Here is a 21,938-nt window from a genome sequence, read left to right as displayed (position 1 = left end):
GTCTCTTAAGTCTTCTGCTTTGGCAGATGGGTTCTTAAACCACTAGCACCAGCTGGGAAGCTCCGACATTTCATTAGATGTTTACTTGTTTGCCTATATCCTCTGTAAGAACCTTACTCCTTCAGGACAGGACAAAGTGTTTCTCTGTGCCTGGAATGATGCCTGGACCATAACAGGTGCTCAGTAAACAGCTGGTGAATGAATCAATAAAGCGAATGGGTAAATGAACCGACAAGTGAATAAAGAGACAGTTGAGTTAATTATTGGTCAGGGCTTGCACTGACTTCCCTGGTGGCTCAGTTGGTAAAGAATCTGCCTGCGATGTGGAAGACCTGGGTTCAATCCCTGGGTTGGGGGGATTCTCTGGAGGAGGGCATGGCAACCCCCTTGGGTATTCTTGCCTGGAGAATCCCGTGGACAGAGGGGCCTGGCGGGCTACAGGGTTGCAAAGAGTCAGATACGACTGAGCAACTAACACGTTCACTTTCAGGGCTTGCATTCATGAACACGGCTTCAGAAAGGTGGCGTCTTCGGCACCCTGGGGGGATCCCCCAACAAAGGGCCTGTAAAGGCCACCACTGCCCACCCCAGAGTCCCTACTGTTAATGAAGCTGTGCTCTTCTGGTGAGTGGATGCTGGTTAGGTGGCCGGCTCGGCGGCGGCAGTCCCTTTCGGCGTCCTCCCATGCCCGCCGGTGCGCAAAGTAGCGGTAGCAGTGGCCCAGAAACTTGTGCCAGCCGTGGTCACAGCCCTCTGTATCTGGGGGGCGGAAAGAGAGCATGAGGGGCTGGCATCGGGCTGCGGTCGGCCTTGCCAACTGTGAGTGCAGCCGGCCCACCAGAGAGGGGGCTCAATCCGAGGTCACTGTGCGGCTAAGCCACCCCTTTCCGGGGGCCATCCCCACCCCACCCCGGCTCTACCCCATCACCCTGTCACCGCCCTCCTCCCCTATTCCCATCTTTTCTCTTTGCAAAGTAGAGATTCAACTGGAGGATCATTACAGCCATCCCCTCTCATCCTAACTCTGATGTCTCCTTCTCTGATCTGGCCACATCCTGGGAACTCAGGAAATGGTCTCAGGAAATTTCCCTCCTGGGCAAAATCTCCAATAGATATTTCTCCCCCAAAGATATACAAATGGCCAACAAAACAGACATTTCTCCCCCAAAGATATGGCCAACAAGCCCATGGAAAGATGCTCAAAATCATGATCATTAGGAAACATTAATCAGAAAATAATCACAAAGATAATAAGTGTTGACAAGGATGTGGGGCAGTTGGAACCCTTGTGCATTGCTGGTGCGAATGTAATGGCATCGCCCCTTTGGAAAACAGTCTGGCAGCTCCTCAAAAAGTTAGACACAGAATTACCATATAACCCAGCCGTTCTACTCCTGGGTACACCAGAGAGAATGGAGGGGAAGAAAAGAGTGGAAAAGAGGTGTTGAAACAAACTTGTATATGAACATTCATAGCAGCACTATTCACGTTAGCCACAAAGGGGAAAACAGCCCAAATGTCCATCAAACAACATGTGACCCATCCAATGGAATATGAGTCACCCACAAAAAGGAAAGAAGTGATGACATGTGCTGCAGTGTGGCTGAACCCTGAAAACATCATGCTGAGAGGAAGAAGTCAGACAAAAAAGGGACACGCAGCAAATAACCGCCTTTGTATGTAAACATATGAAATAGGCAAATCCATAGGGACAGAAAGCAGATGAGTGGTTTCCAGGGGCTGGAGAGGAGGAAGGGGGAGTAACTGCTCTTGGGAACAGGATTTCCTCCGGGGATAATGAAAACGTCTTGGAACGAGCTAGAGGTGGTGGTTGCACAGCACTGTGATATATGAATGCCACTGAGTCATACACTCGGGAAAGGTTAATTCTATGTTCTGTGACTATCCGAGGAAAAGATTTGCTTCCTGTCTGAATCATGGCGGTGGGACCAGAGGCAGAGGCCTGGAGCTCCACGTGTGGGAAGCCTGTGGCCCAGCACCCGACCCCGCTCCTGTACTACTCCTGGGGTCTTGGCAGAGACTCACCTTTCTCGCAGAGGCTTCCCCCATAGCTGGGGAGGCAAAGGCAGATGAAGGCGTTGACCTCGTCGATGCAGGTGCCACCGTTCTCACAGGGGCTGGAGATGCAATCGTCAATGTCTGGAGGGGAAGGTGGGGCTGAGTCAGAGGCCAGTCTCCCCTTGGCTCCCAGTCCAAGGAAACCAGGCAGAAGATGCAGTCCTGGCCCTCCCATCTACCCCAGACCCAAGGACATCAGCAGTGGTCTGCCCTGATGACCCGCTGGCTCTGGCAGTCAAGGGAGTGGGACCTCAGACAACTGACATGAACTTGCATCAGTGAGAGCAGATGCCACTGGACCGGCTAAAGGCCGGAGTGTGCAGAACGTTCCCCCTGGTTCCAAAACAGTGAAGGTGGGTCTGCAAAAGACCCATAGAACATTGAAGCTGAAGGGTCTTCAAAATGTGGAACCTAGGAAATTGGGTTCCAGAGCATTTCAAGGGTTTGCACACTCACAAAGCTATTTGCAGGCATAGGGAGCTATCCACTGACACCTATGCCAACCCCTGTGTAGACAGTGCCCGAGGCACTTAGATGCCAGGCAAGTCACTGGCCCTCTCTGAGACTCAGTTTCTTTTTTTTTTGCAAAGTGATGATAATAATACCTCAGTGGTGGCTGTGAGTAGAGGGTCAATGGAAGAGCTCAAGAAATTATGTCACTTATAATTATTTTTATAATTTCATAATTTGGTGTATTTCTTGTGTGGGGCTTTGGGGCTGGCACGCAACAGTTCTGGGGGTAGTGCCTATACCCCTGCCCATCCAGAAGAGGGTAGGAGATCCCCAGGGACAGTCTGAACCTTACCATCCCTTTGTCTTCCCCTCCCCCACCTCTGCCTGGTAGTAATGGGAGGCAGCAACCCAGAGCCTCAGCCCCCAGAATGAGAGCTCAGATGTTTGGCGATGAGGCTGGTTTACTGGACCCAAGGAGTGAGGGAGGGGAAAGGAGCATTGGAAGCCAGCCTCTTGTGATCCCCTGATCCCTCATGGAGATGTCTGCTGGGACATCAGTGTTTAGATCCTGATTCCGCAGTACTCACCGATCTCACAGTTCTCTCCAGCGAACCCCTGGTCACAGCTGCAGCCGTACATGGTGCCATTGGCTCTACAGGTGCCCCCATGCAGGCAAGGGTTGTTCTCACAGGGATCCAAGGGGACTGCAGGAGGGAAAGGCAGTGTCAGAAGGAGTCAGACCATCAGGCGGCCTCTCACAGAATCCAGAACTCAGACCTCGAAAGGCCCCCTCATTCAGTCCCTCTCTGTGGGGTACCCTCTATACCTTCCCAGGAAGTGACTGCTAACTTCCTCTTGCATGACCCTGTAATGAGCTCACTCCTTCCAGGAATCTGTTTCCAAAAAATGCTCTTTACAAAGCATCTGTTGGCTGCGCTGCCTATGGCAAGGGCTTTCCTTGGACTGAACTGGAATGGGATTCCTGGTTAAGATGCCACGCGTCCAGTGCAGGGGCCATGGGTTCAGTCCCTGGTTGGGGAACTAAGATTCCACATGCTGTGTGATGGGGCCAAAAGATAAAAACAATAAAGTAAATTTAAAAGAAGCCAAGGTTTTTTTTTTTTTTTTCAAAGAATGGGATTCCTTCAGCTTCTTTTACAAAGTCTTCTCCTAGAACATGGTCTAAGTGGTCTCCTTGACGTATCCCCCCTTCTAGACATACTCCATTTTCATTGCGCTCCTCACACTTCAAGGGCAAAGTAGACATAGATTCTAGATGGGGAATGAACAGCACCGGGACCAGCAGGAACCATCATCTCCTTCATTCTTGTGGCTCAGGCTCTTCTGAGGCAACCTCAGTGGTTACAGTGCGGAGAAGAGGTGAATTACAGCAGTTACTGTGCATAGGGGGTGCAGTCAGAGAGTCTGGTTCAACTCCTGCCTCTGCCACTCACTAGGAAGTCCTGCGCAAATTCTGTGAATTTCTGTTGCCTCATTTACAAAACAACAATAAAAAGAGCTCATCCTTCTCCCATTCCTGACCTTAAATAATGCCATGTCTGGCTCTGTGTATATCAGCCTGGGGCCTCTTGAGGCCTCATGTCCATTGCTTACCATGGACAGGGGGAGTGAATGTGAAGCCCTCTCCCTCTCTCTCATCCCTTCAGCAGTGTTTCTCTGGCGGCAAGAGGGTCTCCCCTCCCCATCTCAGGGGCCCAGATGCCTTGGTGGGCGGGCTCTATCCTGGAGCCTTGGAGGGGCACAGCAAGAACCCCCAAGCACTCCAGATGACGCCCATCTCGTCAGGGCAGTGGCCGCTTTTCCACTGCAAGACACTAGAACTGAGACTCAGAGAAGACCCAGGGACCCAGGGCCTACCTCAGAGCCACACAGCAGGACAGCACAAGGGCCGAAACTGGCCTTCGGGGTTCTGACGGCCCAGCGTAAAGCCCTCTCTCCAGCCCCCATCACCCGGAATGTGTTCCTGCTTTGTCTTTGTCTGGGGCCCCAAAAGAAACAGACAGTAACGAGCAGGCGCCTCCTCCCTGGCCTCTCGGCCTCCACCTTCACCCTTCGCAGGGTGGTCCCCCACAGCTGCCAGGGGAAGCCCATGTAAACCTGAGTCAGATCCTGCCCCTCCTCTGCCTAGATTCCTCCACGGTTCGTAGGGAAAGTCAAAATCCTGACCTCAGCCCCCAGGGCCCTGTACAACCTCGCCCAGTATCTCCCGGCCTGATTCTCATCTCCCACCTTGTCTTACTCAGCTTCCAGCCATGCTGGGCCTCTGTGCCTTCACTGGACCAACCACAGTCCCACCTCAGGGCATTTGAACAAGCCGGTTCCTCTGCCTGAGATGCTCTTCCCCCCACATCTCCGTATGGCTCCTTTCTCAGCCTCCTTCAGGCTTGCTCAGGTTTCATCCTGACCCCCTCCCCAAACCGAAACTGCCCACTGGCATCCCTCATCGCTTGCTCTATTTTCCTCTTTTGTCTTTCTTACTCTCTAACCTCCAATATAACTTATGAAGACCATTTCTTATCCATGCCTCCCGCGAGCGAGGTGATGGGCCACATGGCAGTCACACCTAGCTATTTAAGTAAAATGGAATAAAAATTAAACTGTAATTCTGGGACTTCCCTGGTGGTCCACTGGTTATAAGAATCCGCCTTCCAATGCAGTGGATGCAGGCTCAGTCCCTGATCAGGGAAGTAAGATACCACATAGTGCCAGGCGCCTAAGGCTGCGTTCCACAACTTCTGAGCCCACACACTCCAGAGCCCTTCCGCCACAACTGGAACGAAGCCTGACTGCCAGGATGAAAAGCCAGCGTGCCACAATGAAGATGCCGTGTGCTACAAAGAAGGCCCAAGTGGCTGGCTGCTATCGTACCAGACAGTGTAGCCTGAGAACATTTCCATCACTAGGAAAGTTCTAGAGTACTGCTCTCGCACGTCAGCTTCCAGAGCTGCCTCAATCTCACCCTCCTGCCTGGAATACAGCCAGCACTCAGGAGTTGCTTGCTAACTGAATAAAGGTAGCCGCTGGCCCTCCTGCAACGACAGAAGCCTGTCCCTGGGGTGGTAGCTTGTGCCCTCGCGGATGGCCAGAGAGGCCTGTGGCTATGTCTGTGCCTGGCACCACCCGGGCACGTGTGTGCACACATGTGGGGCTGCCAGGCACCAGGATGCGTAAGCCCCACCAGGTGCCCCGTGCCGCTGACACCTGCCCACGGGCTGGCGGTGACTCAGTCGCTTGCTGGTGCTGCGTTTATTTTTGGCCTCATTAGCATTTCTGCTGCAAGCAGTAGGTGAGTAGGCGCCTGGGTCTCCCCCAGCACTGGCTGCCTCCCTCCACCTCGGCTGCCAACGGGGGGAGTCTGGAGCCAAAACACTGACAAAGTCCAGCACAGATCCAGCCATGGCCCTGGGGGCTCCTCTCAATGCACTTTCCTCAGCACCCCAATATGTGGTCTCCCTCTCAACCTTCTGACCATTCCTCCTCTAGCTCCTCTGAGCCCCTTCCCATACCCATCCTCCACAGCCAGTCTCTTCTCTGCCCCCCTCCCAGGATGAGCTTACCCTACCTCTCCAAAACCTCTAGGAGTTTTGGTTTTTTTTTTTACGCCAATGAAATAAACATCTTAGATTGAGACAAAGATTGTTGTCAGACAGCCTGGATTCAGACTTTACCCTTGACATTCCCCAATTGCAAGACTCTGCACAAGTCACTTGACTTCCCTGTGCCTCAATTTTTCCATCTATAAAGGGAGAATCATAGAACTTGCTCCCTAAAGACATTAAAAGGATTAGCTAGGGATTTCCCAGATGGTCCAGTGGTTAAGACTCTGTACTGCCAATGGTGGCGAGGGTGGGTGGGTTCAATCCTTAGTCAGCTAACTAAAATCCACCATGCTGTGCAGAGTGGTCAAAAGATAAGAACTCTTAAAAAATAATTTTAAAATAAAAAGATTAACCAAGTTGATTCCAGTAAAGTGCTCAAAATAATCCAAACACAAAGGCAATCACCGATAATCATCAGCCTTTACCAAAGCAAGTGCCCCCGCCCAGGGTCTGCCTGCCTCCTGGGCACCTAAGAAAGGAAGATGGGGCCCCAGACACAGCCCAGAGATGACAGGGTGGGCGATGAAACCCTGCATCAGCCGTTTCCATCGCCGTGACAGCCTTCAAAAAAAGGAGCAAGTGTAAAACCAACTGTGTTAATAAGAGTGTTTTGCAACTCAGAAAAAGTGCCTTTTAATTAGCTGCTTCTTTTTTTTTTTTTAAGCTCACTTGACCAAAAAAATAGCTCAATATGATAGGACCTAAAAACTAAAGGGCTGGAATTTGCAGGCTGAGCTATGGGCAGACCTGAGCTCAGGAGAACAGAGGGGTGGCTTTCTCTGGACTCCGCTGGGCGCAGAGCAGCTAAGGCGCGTGTGGACTTGAGGTCTGATCACTGACTGGCTGGTAGTGACATACCTCGCTGAGCTTCAGTTTGCTATCTGTGAAATGGGGGCAATGTGACCACTCCCGCCCCTTCCCAGCACGTACACTTCCTTGTGGCAAGAGGTCCCTCAAGACGTGCACCACTGAATTCCAGCTGCAGTTGAACACTTGTCTAGGAAGACCTCCCTGCCAAGCCTCTTCCTTCTCCCACCCCACCCAGGGAGGGGTCTTTGCCAGCCTCATCTTCAGAGGGGGGCATCACTGAAGGCAGGACCCCGGCCTTGCCCAGCGCTGTCAGCTCAGAGAAGACACGAGCATGATCTGCTGATGGTACTCATTCCCCAAACCAAACTCCGCCCAACTGCTCATCATCGCCTCACCACTCACGGTGTGCAAAACACATCATATACAACTTTACCTCGTGCCCTTTGCCCAGGTTGGTGCCTCTGCCAGGAACACCCTTTCTGGAATTCAGCCCTGTCTGATGAGCCCCCATCTTGAACATCATCCCCTGCTAGACACCTTCCCAGACACCAAGGACAATGCTTCCTCCCAGCCCCAGGTCCCTGAGCACCAGCGCGGTGGCCTGGATGAGACCACGAGCTTCGAACTCACCCTCCTCCACACTCCCATTTGCAGGAGTCCCTGGCAGGGCGGGCTCCTCTCCACTTGCTGCCTCCTCCCAGAAGCTCTCCACACCTGGGCTCCCCATCAGGACCTCCAGCTCAAATTCCTCTGGGCCCAGGGAGGCAGGCAGGAGGGTGCTGGGGGAGTCCCATGGCACTGTAGGCTCCCCAGAGGAAACTGAAATGGGCTCGTCCTTGTTGGCTGCTGTCGGCGTCCAAGGAGGAAGAATGGGGTCCCCTGAGCGGCTGCCCTCCTGTGGAGGCTCCAAGGCTCCCAGGGTTCCCTGGGTCACCAGCTGGCCCTTTGGCTCTGGGTGGGGCTGGGAGCTTGAGGAGGCCACTGTGAACACGGCCAGGACCCCGACCTTGTCCCCCAGGTCCAAGGACGTGAGGGGTGTCACCACACTTGCATCCACAGCCATCTGAGGGCTCAAGGTGGGGCTTTCTGCTCCCTCCACCATGTGGGATCCAGGTTCCCAATGCCCACCAGCGTCGCTGGTGCCCAGCGTGACTGTGGGGTCCATAGGATCCACTGTGACTCCTCCATCGGTAGCAGCCCAAGGCCCCAAACGTGGGGTGACCTTCGGCATCAAGGAGACTTCAGGGACCCCCAAGGGTGCAGATGGGGAGTGAGGGTCCAGCCCTTCCTTGTGCAGCGAGGCCCATATTCCCTGCGTCTTGACAATGGAGGCCTGCAAGCTGGAAGTAGGACTCTCTGCTGTGTTGAAGACCTCAGGCTCAGACTCTGAGACGCCTCTGGCTCCCATGGGCTCAGTGGCAGTCTCAGAAATAATGACATCTGCCACCACACTCCCGTCCACAGAGGCCTGTGGGCTGGATCCGGGGTGCTCAGCTTGGCTGTGCTCAGTAGGGCTGGCCCCCATAGTGTTTCCAAAGTCTGTTCCAGGGGAGCTGGGACTGGCTCCAGCTTGTGTGTCTGTGGCTGCCTGTGAAGGGGCCGGAGGACTTCCTCCTCTGTGGCTGCTGAGTGACAGGGATGTGGACCCTCTGTCTTGTCCTGCAAGGCCCAAGGAGGAGGGCAGGGAGTACACTTCCGGATGGATGGGATCCTGCAGGCTGGCTTCGATTTCGGAAGCAGAGGAGGGCGGGGCAGTGGCCAAGGCCTCACTCTGCCCCTTGACCCCACTGGCCTCAGTGGGGAGGGGTGTAGGAGGCGCCTGTGATAGGAGCCACAGTTTGGGGGCACGAAGCATGGCCATGACAGGGAGGTCTGGAGAAATGAGCGCGGGAGAAGCCTCCCAGGGGGCAGGGCTGGGGCCACTGGATGGGTTGGGAGCGGTCTCCGAGGGGGACCAGGGCAGGTCAGAAGTGACTGGTCTCATACTAAAGTGCCTGGCTTCTTCTAGTTCCAGGCCAAGGGCTCTGCTGGGGTCTGGGATGATGGGTGGGACCACGGTTGGGGGCCACAGCCAGGGCTCTTGGGGGCTCCTGCCACCAAGGGAACCTGAAACAATATCAACAGTTATTATAATTATCTTTCAGCAGCTCCTTCTTCTGATGGTCTCCTTGGCTCCAGGCCTGAGGAAGACGGGCCTTCAGAGGCTTGGGGAGGCCAGGGGACCCAGCTGTGATTCGGAGCTTCCTCCCCTGCCTCCCTTAGAGCCCCAGGCAGGTCCCATCTCCCCCGGGGACCCCACTCACCAGCTCTGGGCATTTCCACCTCATTTGTCAGCACAGCCCAGGGGCTTTGGCTCTGGCCGCTCCCCAAGGCGTCTGTGGCTCCAGTGGTCATGGGAGGCTCCACATAATTCCCAGCAGCCTCTGGGGTGGGGGGCTGGACGCTGGCCTCGAGTGCCCCCTTCAGCCCTTGCTGGGGTTCCTGTTGCTGGAAGTGGCGCCCGTTCAACCCTTTAAAGCGCTCCCTCTTTCTGGGCGTGGTGCTGGCCGGGGCTGTGTCTGTGTGTGTGCCCACAACAGTGCCTGCCTCCACGCTGCTGTGGCTGGGGGCCACCGTGCTCAGCCACACCTCCTCAGCCTCCAGGGCAGGACTTGAGGCTAATGTGGGGACCCCAGGGGCACGGCTGGGGGTCGCTTGAGACTCCTGCTTCTCTGCCAAGATCAGAGACTCTTCTTCCCCACTAGACACGAGAGGCTCCTGTACATCTGGGGTGACTACCTCCTCCTCCTCCTGCAGACTGGGCTCCAGTTCCCCAGCAGGGGGCCCTTCTGCCGACAGAATCTCCCCCTCATCTCCAGATGAGGGGGTCTCTGGGTCTCCATGTTGGGATGTGGGGTGATGAGCTGTGGGAGAAAGCAGAAGAGGTTGTCCTAGGCCCAGGGCCTAGCTGGGAAGTCCTGCCTGAAGTCTACCCACATTCCAGCATGCTGTAGCACAGATCTTCTATGTATTTCTGTCTCTCTGCGCCCCTCTGACTCTCTGGGTTGTTTCTGGGATTCCCCTGACTGAGAGACAGACGTGCAAAGTTTTCGTCCCCATTGTTCAGACAGGTCCACTGTCAAAGTCAGAGTCAACTGAGCCCTCAGATGGCTGTGGATCCTTTTCGCAGTAAAGGGTCAAGAGACATCTTTGGCCAGTGGGTGAAGCTCAGGCAGTGCCAACTCAGGGGGGCAGGTCAGACCTGGGCGTGGCTCCTTCCCAGGGAGAGAAAGCGCCTAATGGGCATGGCCTCCCTACGAAGAGATTCCCCCCAACTCCGGCCCTTTGACATAGACTCAGCTCCTTTGGACTTGAGGTTGGCAGCTTCTGAGGGTATGGAACCAACCCAAGGGCGAGGGCCATCCCCTGGTTCTGTCCCTGGGGCCGTGGCCTTGCCTAGGGGGCGTGGCTAGCCCAGGCCCCTTCCCAGCGGGTGCTCCTGTGCAAGGTTCCAGGCAAGAAACTTTCCAGCCAGAGGTCTGAGATCATCTCTTAGAGATCTCAGGAGACATACGTGCTAAGTCGCTTCAGTCGTGTCCGACTCTTTGCGACCCACGCTCCTCTGTCCATGAGACTCTCCAGGCAAGAATACTGGAGTGGGTTTCAATGTCCTTCTCCAGGGGATTTTCCCAATCCAAAGATCAAACCCGCGTCTTTTGTGTCTCCTGCATTGGCAGGCGGGTTCTTTACCACTAGCGCCACCTGGAAGACCTCGACCACACACTAAACAGGACTTCCCCGCAGAGCTTAGCTTGCCTTGGGCTTGTCCTAAGGAGGGGCGGGGCTCCTATGGAAAGCTTGTCTCAGGGGTGTCACCTTTCCCTGGGGGCGTGGCTCACCGCGGAGTAAGTTTTCAACCTGTTTCTCCCCTGCCTGACCTCTGCCTCCACTAGAAACCCAACCTTCCAGGGGCGTGGCCGTTGGCAAAGCGCACGCCCTTGGGGCGTGGCCACGAGGGGACGCACCCTCCAGGGGCGAGGCCTCACACATACCTCTGAAGCAGTAGGCATCGAAGCGCTCCCCAGGTGCCGGGAAGCCGGTGCGGTTGGCAAAGCGGTATACGGTGCGCACGCCAGGGGCTGGGCCGCCGCAGCGCCGACGCGGCGTCTGGATCGGGTAGCGCACGCTGCCGTCGGCCAGCCAGCCCGGGTCGCACTGGTCCAGTCCCTCATGCCAGGCCAGGTGCAGCTGTCCTACCGAGGCCAGCACGGCGCCCTGGCGTCGGCACTGGGCACGCGCGCCGGCCAGTGTCAGGCGGCGGGCCAGGCCTACGTAGAAGACCTCGCCTGCGGGAAGGCGCGGGAGAAGGTCAGAGGTGTCCCAGGGACCCTCCCCCGGAGCCCGGGAAGGGGGTCTCATCTCAAATAGCCCTGATCTGGCCGGATTTGGGCTATGGCTAAACGAGATGGGGGCAGCCGCAGCTGCGCGCCCCCGTCGCCAGAGCATCACTGTCATTGCCTCTCAGGCAGTGCTAAGAGGGGGCTTCCCTTTTTTTTCACAAATGAGGTAACTGAGGCGCCTCAACGAGTTGGGCTTCAGAGAGAGGAAGGGGCTTGGGGAAGGTGTGAGGAGGGAGGAAGTAGGAAGAGGGAGAAGGGGGCAGGAAGGGGGAGAGATTCGGAGGAAGGGAAGGGGCACAAAGGAGAGGGCCTCAGGGAGTGGAGGAAAAACCGGCGGGTCCAGGTCTTGGCTGTGGTTTAGAGAGGGATGAAACTTTGGAGAGGTAGGCAAGGACTTAGGGAAGGATGAGGGTTAGGAAGGATAAAGGGGCTCAGAGAAGGGGGCGTTCTACCAGCCCCAGACTTACCCCCCAGCTCACGGGCAAAGCAATACACATCGTAGAGTTCCCGTGGGTCTCGCCTCCCATAGTTCCTCACCCCCGGAAGGCTGCTACGGTCACCATAGCAACCAGGACGGGACTGGGTGATAGGATATCTGACAAGACAAAGTGGGGGCCTCTCTCAGATCTGTGCTCCGGGGGCTCCCAAGGAACATCTTTCTCCAGGGGCTAGCTCTCCGTCTCCCTACCCCGTGTACCCGCTCACCGAACAGTGCGGTCAGAGAGCCACCCGGCATCGCAGTTGTCAAAGCCGTCCTCAAAGGCAGCCTGCAGGTGCCGCGGGGCTGCAATGGTGGCTGAGTTGAGACGACAGGCCTCCTGAGCCTCAGCAAAGGTCAGAGAGTAGCGATCCAGGGCTGCTCGGTAGTGGAACACAACACCTATGCAGAAACACCCAGGGCAGGGAGCTGATTTACACGGAAATCTTCAAGCACAGACCTCCCTCTTACAGAATGCCCCGCCTAGACTAACAATGATGGACGACCTGCTGCCCTACCCTGCCCTGTACCATGTCTGTTCACTCAGCACCAGGCATAGGGCTAGGGTGATGATGGGGAGTGCAACTGATATGCCCTGGTTTTACAGATGAGGAAATTGATAATGGCCATAAAGGGCTAGAATCTGTTAAACATTTGCTGTGTAAAAAACATTTACAAGCACTATGTACGTACATGCTAAGTCACTTTAGTTGTGTCTGACTCTTTGCAATCCCATGGATTGTTGTTCACCAGGCTCCTCTGTCCATGGGATTCTTCAAGCAGGAAGAATGTTCACGGCATGGGTTGCCATGCCCTCCTCCAGGGGATCTTCTCCACCCAGGGACTGAACCCAGGTCTCCTGCATTGCAGGCAGATTCTTTACTGTCTGAGCTACCTGGGAAGCCCTATGTTGGTCATGAGCCAACAGTGTCTCACTGGATATTTTATTGGGTCGACCAATCATTCCCTTTCCAAGGCCTTTCCAAGGGGATCTTCCCAACCCAGGGATTGAACCCACGACTCTTAAGTCTCCTGCATTGGCAGGTGTGTTCTTTAGCACTAACACCACCCGGGAAGCCCCTTTATACTCATTACCTCATTGAAATCTTACAACCCTATGATTATCCCCATTTCCAGAGCAGGAAACGAAGGCTCAGAGAGGTTGAGGGACAAGTCTAGGGCCACATAACCAGTGTAAGGGAGAGCCAGAATTTGTATTCAGGAAGATCTGGACTCCAAAGACAGCATTCTTCATGCCAGGGTTAGGGACTGGAGGTAACAGAAGGCGTGGACAAGAGCGAGAGAGATTCTTCCTTTCAGGAGCTAAATGCCCACACAGGGAGAGGAAGCAGAGAGCAACCGGGGATCAAACACGGCTCTTGCCCAGTTTAGAAGTGGAGTCGCTCACGGCTTCCTGGAGAAGGGAACGTGTAATTCACATCCTGCTTTATCAGATGTGAAGCATCAGTAAGCTCCCTGTGACTCAAATTCTGATTTAGGGATGAGAGAAATGGCTGAGCGAGACAAAGAAATTAAACATTTTGCTCCATCTTGTTACACTGAGAGCTCCCAGAAGGCAGAAGCTGTGTCCCACTCATGGCTGTGTCTCCAGCACCAGGCTGTACGTGGTAGTTGCTCAATAAAGGTCTGGTAGAATGAAGGAACCAAACCAACCCAGAGGTGGAATTCCCTTCTTTCATCACTTATCAGTTTTCTTGAGGTTTATTAGTTTTGAGAACAAGGCCTTAGAAAGGGAATCATTGGCTGACCCCACAAAATACACACTGAGACCCTGTTTGGGTGTGGAAAGACTGCGTTCCAGAACAGGGGGTGCAGGCACTTTCCTTATGGCCAACATAGGGCTTCCCAAGTGGCTCAGACAGTAAAGAATCTGCCTGCAATGTGGGAGACCCAAGTTTGATCCCTGGGTCAGGACAGTCCCCTGGAGGAGGGCATGACAACCTATTCCAATATTCTTGCCTGGAGAATACCATGGACAGAGGAGCCTGGCGGGCTACAGGACAGAGTGACTAACACTTTCACTTCCACTTTTCAACGCAGACAGGTTAAGGGGAATTGACGTCCCAGCTGGCATCCACAGGCTGTTCTCCACACAACGGTCCTTTCATTAATTCAATGCTCAAATATCTATTGAGCATCTTCTGTGTGCCATGCCCTTTTCTAGGACTTTGGTTTAATAATTAAAAAAATATATATTTGTTTGCCTTGTTCATCTTGACTGGTTAGGAAAACAGAAACTACACTGTATATTTCAACAGAAAGAATTTAATGTAGGAATTGGTTTAACAGATATTTGAGGACTGTGACTTCCTTAATATATAATTCCTTTTCATAATTTTTTAAAATGAATTCTACCTGCAGTTTTTAAATGTTTATTATTTATTTATTTGGCTGCACAGCTCTTAATTGTAACATGCAGGATCTTTAGTTTTGGCCTGCGGGATCTAGTTCCCTGGCCAAGGATCAAACTCCAGGCCCCCTGCATTGGGAGCGTGGAGTCTTAGCCACTGGATCGTCAGGGAAGTCCCCTTAACATATATTTTCAATTGACTTTTTAAAAAGAACTTCCCTTTTAAAAAACATGTATTTACTTTAAAAGGAAATTTGTATTCCTATTTTAAAGACAAAACCAATATCCTGTGCCTTATGTGAAAGTAGATGGCCATGCCTTGAACTGCAGGTTATGAAATCCTGTGAAATGCTGTGGCCTATAAGAGACTGGTCAGAGGCTGCTCTCTCTTAGCTAAAAAACAGAGATGCTAAAAAGAGAGGAGTACGAATACAGACTTTCTTTATGATTCTATCAGAATTTGGAGCAAATCACTGTACAGGGAGTATCTCTTTCTTTTTTTTTTTTTTTTGCCTGCGGGATCTTAACTCCCCTAAAAGGGGTTGAATCCAGGCCCTCGAACCCAGGCCCTTGGCAGTGAAAGTGCAGAGTCCTATCCACTGGACACCAGGGAATTCCCCAAGGAGTGATTTCTAAGATGACATTCAGTGAGTGCACTTCCCCATCCCAGCCTTGGCCCCTCCCCTTCCCCCAACTGACCCGTCACCTCCAGGGGCACCAGGTCCTGCTCATCCTCGATGCCCCTCACCACCTGGCAGCGGTAGAGCCCGGAGTCGCTGGCCCTCAGTGGTCCCAGCAGCAACGTGGCGTTGGCCCGGTGCCGGGGGTAGGCGGGAAGTGACACACGTCCCTGCCAGCCCTTGGCGACTCGGACCACGTTGTCCTTGGCCACCAGGATGGGCAAGTCCTGCCGCTGGCCTGATGCAGTCCGCACTTTGGTCCACTTGATCCGTGGGGCTTCTCGAGTTGCACCTGGCCGTGGCCGCAGGCTAAAGAGACAGGGCAGGGCCACCAACTCCGCCAGTGCAGCCCGGACTGACCCAGACCCCACTTTCTGCATGTGGAGCCCCTTCTCAGCAGTGGCTGCAGCTGTGGTGGTGTGCTGTGGGCCTGGGGTGGAAAAGGTGGACAAGAGGGCCTGATTGAGAGGCAAGGACCAGCAGAGACTGCAGTTTTCCTCACTTTACAGACAGGGAGACTGAGGCCAGAGAGGTTAGGCTGCCTATACAACATCACACAGATCTGAGATCTGCAGCCCAGTCTGTGAGCAGAAGAGGGGTAACCGAGTCGAATCCTTTCATGGTTCTGCCTCCACTCAAAGTCCAGATCCTGGAGACCAGAGATTTGACTCTCAGTGTCACTGACGTGGCCATGGGAAAGTCAGTGTTCTCCTCTGAGCCATGGTTTCCCTAAAAGTTAAACGAGAGGCAACCATCGGAAGGGAAACGGTGTTTGTGGAGTACCTTCTATATACCAGGCACTTTATAAATAGCAATCAGCTCATTTGATTTTCATAACCATCTGCAGAGGTAGCCATCTCTCATCCTCTTCTGGGGGAGTTGAGGAAATTGAGGCTCACAGACATCATACTTGCTTAAGGCCACAGAGCAAATCAGGAGGCATTCCTAAAGTCTGGCCTTTTGACCACCACTGGGGAGATGCCAGGGAGAGGCATATAGGGTTTTATTTCTATTGCCACACCCATGGCAGGCATCACTAATCAATCTTCATATGATTCTCTCTCCCTCCTTTTTTTTTTTTTTCTCTCTCTCTCTTTCTCTCTTCAGCTCATCTCAGCAAAACAGTGAGAGGCGGGAACCTCTAGCCTCTGCTGGCAATGACTAAAAATAACCTCTCAGGTGTCTTGTTCGCTTTCGACTGTTCAAAGACCTTTTTCATCTGTTCTCATTTTATTCTCCAGACCAAGCCAGAGAAGCAGCAGGAGAAGGCTCTCAAGTTAAAAGGCTGCCCCATCTTGTCAGTTCTCCAGACCCCAACCTCTCCCACCTCACAAGCAAACTCACCCTGCTCCCCAGCCACAAAGAGAAGCATCTGGAGAGTCAGGAGGCCTGAGACCCAGACAGGCAAGGCCCCCATCCTGGACCTGAAACAAGATGAAAAGGGAGTAAGGGGTGAGTACATCCCTTCTAGATAGTTGACATGAAAAGACCAATTCCTCCCCCTCTACAGATCTGGAAACATGGGCTAAGGAGGCCATGCATCACTCAAGGTCACACAGTCAACAAGCAAGGGCAGATCCGGGATCTGAATCCAGGACCAACTTGCTTCAGAACCCCAGCAAGTGAAGTCTGATGGTCAGAGCATGAGTGCTCGAGTGACTCAAACCGGGGTTGTCTCTCTGCCTGTTCCTTGCTGTGTGACCTGGAGCAAATAGCTTAGCTTCTCTGTGCCTCAGTTTCTTTGCAAGTCAGATGGGGATAATATCAGGTAGTTGGAAGGAACAGATCAGTCAATTCAGTCAATACATACAAAATACTTAGCACTGCCTGGCATGAAGGGGTAAATTTCAGCTGTCATTATTATTGACTCTAACAGCCAAGATCAAAATCCCATTTTACAAGTTGGCCTCCTAAATCAAACTGGGGGCTCCTAGAGGGCAGCATCCAGTCCTAGTCTGCCTGGGGTCCCCAGTTCTGGCAGTAGGCTGGCCTCCAAGCCAGCCTGTAATCTGGGTTTGCTGACTGACACGATTCTCAGCTTCAATTCCAGGATCTGGTTGTCGCCAAGATTCTATTCCTGGTTTCTGGGATTTTTGAAGAGCTGCCAAGTCCCAGCTGGAGGAAGGGGCCTCGCCCTTGCCCATCCCATCCTCCGTCTGAATTCACACTGCCTGGCGAGGAGGCCTCCTAGATCCACAGAGAAACTCCCGCTGTGGGTCCAGACTTCTGTAGAGGTTGTGGCACATGATGATCAAGTGCACAAATACTGAGCACTACCTGTACGCAAAGCCCATTACAGACACTGGGACACAGTGTGTCCTCCCAGACTTCACATTCTTCCCGAGACTAGAAACCCTGGGGTATGGCTCCTCCCTAAAGCCTCCCACTCCTCTGAAAGGCCCCTCCCGGTGTCCCCCTCCCCCACCAACGCGCCTCAGCAGGTGGGGACAGATGGGAAGTTAGAACATTACCTATAAACCCAGCCCCTGCACCCTCTTCCTGATAAAAGAATAGCCCCGAGTAGGGGAGTGTGGATGGAGTCGGGAATAGGGTCCTGCGGGGGACGGCGGGGCCCTGCCAGGTTCCATCTCCCAGAGGCCCCGTAGGAAGGCAGGCCGGGGACCTGTCCGTGGTGCTGAACTTTGGGGCGGCAACACAGTGGCACTACCCAGTCTCCTTGCCTTCTTAGGGCAGTGACTTGGGGTCCAGAGAGGGTGAGTGGTTTGCCTAGGACTGCACAGCAGGACAGACGTCAGCTCCTGGTATGGTGTCCGTAACTACCAACCTGTAAACCTCAGCAGTTTCAACCTACATCCCTGGCTGTCCTCATTTCCCCCTTTCAGAACCCCGAGTGGGGCAGGGTCCCCTGAGAGCTCAAGTCCTGGATAGGTATTAAGGGGTGGGGCAGGACTCTGGCTGTGCCTGCCCCAGGAGAGCCTTGCGTGAGTGCGTGCTAAGTCACTTTAGCCCTGTCCAGTTCATAGCCCGCCAGGCTCCTCTGTCCATGGGATTCCCCAAGCAAGAACACTGGAGTGGGTTGCCATGCCCTCCTCCAGGGGATCTTCCTGACCTAGGGATCGAACCTGCGTCTCTTACATCTCCTGCAATGGCAGGCGGGTTCTTTACCACTAGTGCCCCCTGGGAAGCCTTAGGAGGGGGCAAGTACAGGGAATTCTCATGCACACGCACAACCACACACCCCACCACACACACACTTTGTATGATTAACAGCTCAAACTATATCCTCATGACTAGGTCTCAAGGCCTGTCTCTACTCCCTACATGTTGCTTCATCACTCTGTGCCTCAGTTTTCCCACTTGTAAAATGGGGATCACCCAGCACAGACCTCAGCGTGTTACTGAGAGAATGGAATGAGCTGACTTCTGAAGCCTAAGAAATGTTCACTTAAAGAACTGCTACTTGTACACAAAGGCTTGTGTACACACACAAATATACAATGGTGAACCAACAAGGTGAGAGACACAGGTTCCGGTGCACTCTCCTCCTGCCACACACACGCCTTCCCACACATACCCCATCCCCTCCAACAGCACTCTCACACACCCACACCCTTTCTCTTAAAATACCTCTTCCGCAGGGCCACCAGAGGTGAGCATTTACACAGCTGTCTGGGGCTTGTCCCCTTATTAATAATGCATGAGTCTCATACATATGCAAGTAGGGGCCTGTGGGCTTTGGGGGAGGGGTGGCCAGGAAGAAAGAGAGAGAAGAAAGTGTGTGTGGTGTGTGTGTGTGTGTGCGCGTGCACATCTCCCCCTCCCTCACACCCACCTCCTGTCTCAGAAGGCATTGAGTGAGGGTGAGTTTGCCAGCAGGCGTTTTTTTGTGTGTTGCGCCTGGTTGTGCATCGAGGTGCTGTCCAGGCAAGGATGCGCTCTGTGGTATGGGACCATGTATGAGGGTTCACAGTGGCAGTGTGTACTGGGTGGGGCACAGGGGACCGAGTGTGGTCCCTGGGTGTGTGAGTACCAGTAATGCTTAGCAGAGGCTATGAGCACACACGTGTATGTGTTACTGGCCTTGGAGTCAGGGTGTATTTGTGTGCATGGGTTCAATGCATGAACTCCTTGGAGGAGAAAGGAAGCCGGGCTCAGTTAATCAGCCCTGGTTGCCCCTTGGAGACCTGAACCCCCTGCCAATGTCTCCCCTATTAGCTCCCCAATTCTGCACACAGACCACATCTCACACTCCCCCACCCAGGGTCCACACTGCCAATCACATGGAGAGGACCTGGCTGTGCACACGGGACACACACAGCCACACACTCTAGGCTCAGAGCCTTGGAGACTCACACTCACAGATTCTCAGTGACATTAACAAAGAGAGACAATATGGGCACTTACAAGGCAGGCAGCATGTCTTCTACACAAAGACACACACCCACAGTCTCAGGCTCCCCACGGAAACCCCTCGATGAGGCCATGCTGTCAGACACAGTTCCCCACACACACTCACACATGTAGCTGCCAGCCCCTGGCACAGACCAGACTGGGTAAATTGTGGCTTTGGTGACTGGTGGCACATCATTTTGCAACCGGGTGATGTGGCCTCAGCACAAGTTTCCTGACAAAGACACAACCTCGGTCACATTAGACTCACAGAGGACACCATAAGCACCCACCTCCTCCCAGCATGGGGTAGACATACGTGCACACACACACACACACACACACACACACGTCCCTAGCTCCTGGGGGACAGCTTCCATTTGGCAATGTCCCCATGCCAGCGAGGCTGCTGGGGTTCTGGGGTCCCACGGTCTGCCCAGGCTTCCCTCCCTGCCCTTCCCCCACAACCCCCGCTGGGGCCCAGCGCCAACCCTCTCTTCAGCCTGGCTGTCTCCCATTAATGCTGCCGAGAGGAACAAAGCCCCGCACAGAGGGATGGGGGTCGCTCCTGCCCAGGCTGGGCCCAGGGCCCCAGCCCCTTACTTCCCAGTGTCTGTGCCCCCAAACCAACCCAGGACTTCCACATGCATCCATACGGACAGACAGAACTGAAGGGGTGAGGCAAGGGTCTATGTCTAGTGGTGAGGACGTGGCCAGATGTGAAAGTACTGGGGGCGGCTCCCCCTTAGCGACTGGGTGCTCTGATCGATAGCTGGGGGTTTTAAGGGACTCTCACCTAGTATTCACCTCGGACACACAGCGTGCTCCCTGAGAGAAGGGACAGCACCCCAACTCTAGGTCCCAGGAAACAACAGGAACCACCGTGGGATGGAGCGCCCCCAGAGCCTCCTGCCTGAGTCAAGATGTGGTAACAAGACCTGAGCCAAAAGGGCAGAGACACCGCAGGACACCCCTTCCCTATGGGGGTTCAGTCTTTGTACAGACCCCCTTCTATCGGGCTCAGGCTGGTCTGGGGAGCCCCCTCACCGCTGCAGTCCATCCTGGAATCCTGCATTCATCTGCAAACTGGGAATCCCCGCTTAAAATCTTGGGGTGTCTCAGCTCAGACATGGGGTGCCCTGTTCCGGAGTTCTGCGCTCAGCGGGTGGCTCTTCCCCTCTTATCTCTAAACTTGGGGCGCCCCTTCTTTAGCCTTGGTTCCCAGTGCCTCCCCAGCTCTAAGACCCACCCCCAGCCCGGCCCCTCCCCATCGAAGGGTTGTCTCCGCATTCTCTAGACAACCTTACCCCGAAATCCGAATCCCCCTGACATTCTCAAGCCCTCTCCTAGTTTGCGTTCCCTCCCCAACTCGAGGCTTCCCTCCCCCTCTAAGCCACCACCCCAAGCTAGGGGCTTCTCTATGATCCCAGCCCCCCACCCCAATCTTGAGCTCTGTGTGAATGCCCGAGGACCTCTCCCTCAACGTAACCCCCTCCCCACGACCGACCCCCACCTGGCTCCTAGCTCCAACGCATCCCGGGGCGGTCGACCGGCACAAAGGACGCTCCGGCTGGGCTCAATCGGCGCCGGGTCCACCCCTGCGCCCTGCGCTCTGCTCGCCCCAGCGCCGCCTCAGCGCTTATAAAGGGGCTGCGGGGCTGCTTTGCGCATGCGCCCCCGCCAGCCTGAAGCCTCCAACTGTGCGAGGGAAGGGGCTCCCTCTGCCTAAAATCCCCTTCCCACTCCCACGACCACTCACCCCACCCCAGAGACAACTGTGCCAGACTTCCTCCCCATTCACAATAAGTGTCCCCAGAAGTCCCATGGTGGGGCCCGCTCCATCTTACAGATGGGGAAACTGAGTCTCCAGGGAGATGAAGTCTCTCTCAAGGTCACGCCTAGGCAAAGGGCAGAGCTGGGATTCCAATCCTGGTCTGTCTAGCTCTCCAGGGCTCACACTTGAAACAGTTTTGGCTACAGTTACTGTCTTACACCACAGTATAAAGAGGAAGCCAGACTCAGAGAGGAAAGAAAGCTCCTTAGGTCACACAGATGATAAGAGGCTTGCAAAGTCAGGGCCCAGGTGCGTCTCACCCAGAGCTGTTTCTGCCAGTGCCAGCCAGAACTATATCATTCATCCACTCATTCTATTATCTAGCCAGCTTTTCCGGAGCACCTGGGGTGGACCAGGTATTGTTACAGAAATATTTTTGCTTTGATGGGGGTGGTGGTGTGCCTGTCTTTGTAGGAGATCCCAGATCTTAAAGGGTCTACAGTGGAATATTATTCAGCCATAAAAGGGAACGAAGTACTGATACACGTTCCAACACAGATGAACTTTGAAAACATTATGCTGAGTGAACGAAGCCAGGCACAAAAGGGTCACAGTCTGAGTCCCTTTATATGAAATGTTCAGAATAGATAAATACAGAGGCAGAGAGTAGATCGGGATGACCAGGAGCTGGGGGAGGGGAAATGACTGAGAGACTGCACATGGGTACAGGGCTTCCTCCGGGCATGTGGGACATATTCTAGAACTAGACAGTGGTGATGGCTGCACAGTAATGTGGGTCACTGCCACTAACCGTGCACTTTCAAATGGTAAATTCTGCGTCCTGTGTATTTTCCCATAATGACAAGTGGAAATGAGGGAGGACAGAAATATAAAGAAATCAGCCCTTTGCCCAGCAAGCCTTTCTTCCCAGGGTCTCCGTTTCT

At 54.1% G+C, this 21,938-nt stretch overlaps 1 protein-coding gene across 1 annotated transcript in view; it reads right to left on the bottom strand.

The window, feature by feature from the left end:
• The window catches only part of NCAN (neurocan), a 34,738-nt gene extending 13,897 nt beyond the window's left edge, over positions 1–20,841 (bottom strand). The window contains exons 1-11 of the mRNA XM_018051484.1: positions 20,734–20,841; positions 16,215–16,294; positions 14,890–15,300; positions 12,047–12,221; positions 11,809–11,936; positions 10,994–11,287; positions 9,266–9,865; positions 7,593–9,068; positions 3,120–3,236; positions 2,047–2,160; positions 601–759 (exon numbers count right to left, since the gene is read on the bottom strand). Coding sequence (XP_017906973.1) covers positions 601–759; positions 2,047–2,160; positions 3,120–3,236; positions 7,593–9,068; positions 9,266–9,865; positions 10,994–11,287; positions 11,809–11,936; positions 12,047–12,221; positions 14,890–15,300; positions 16,215–16,287 — 3,547 coding nt within the window. The 5' untranslated portion in view covers positions 16,288–16,294; positions 20,734–20,841. The remainder of the gene's footprint in view (positions 1–600; positions 760–2,046; positions 2,161–3,119; positions 3,237–7,592; positions 9,069–9,265; positions 9,866–10,993; positions 11,288–11,808; positions 11,937–12,046; positions 12,222–14,889; positions 15,301–16,214; positions 16,295–20,733) is intronic.

The sequence above is a fragment of the Capra hircus genome, chromosome 7, assembly GCF_001704415.2.
Source record: "Capra hircus breed San Clemente chromosome 7, ASM170441v1, whole genome shotgun sequence".
Lineage (NCBI taxonomy): Eukaryota > Metazoa > Chordata > Mammalia > Artiodactyla > Bovidae > Capra > Capra hircus.
Note: the sequence above shows the minus strand (reverse complement) of the source record. Positions and strands in the feature narration are given on the sequence as shown.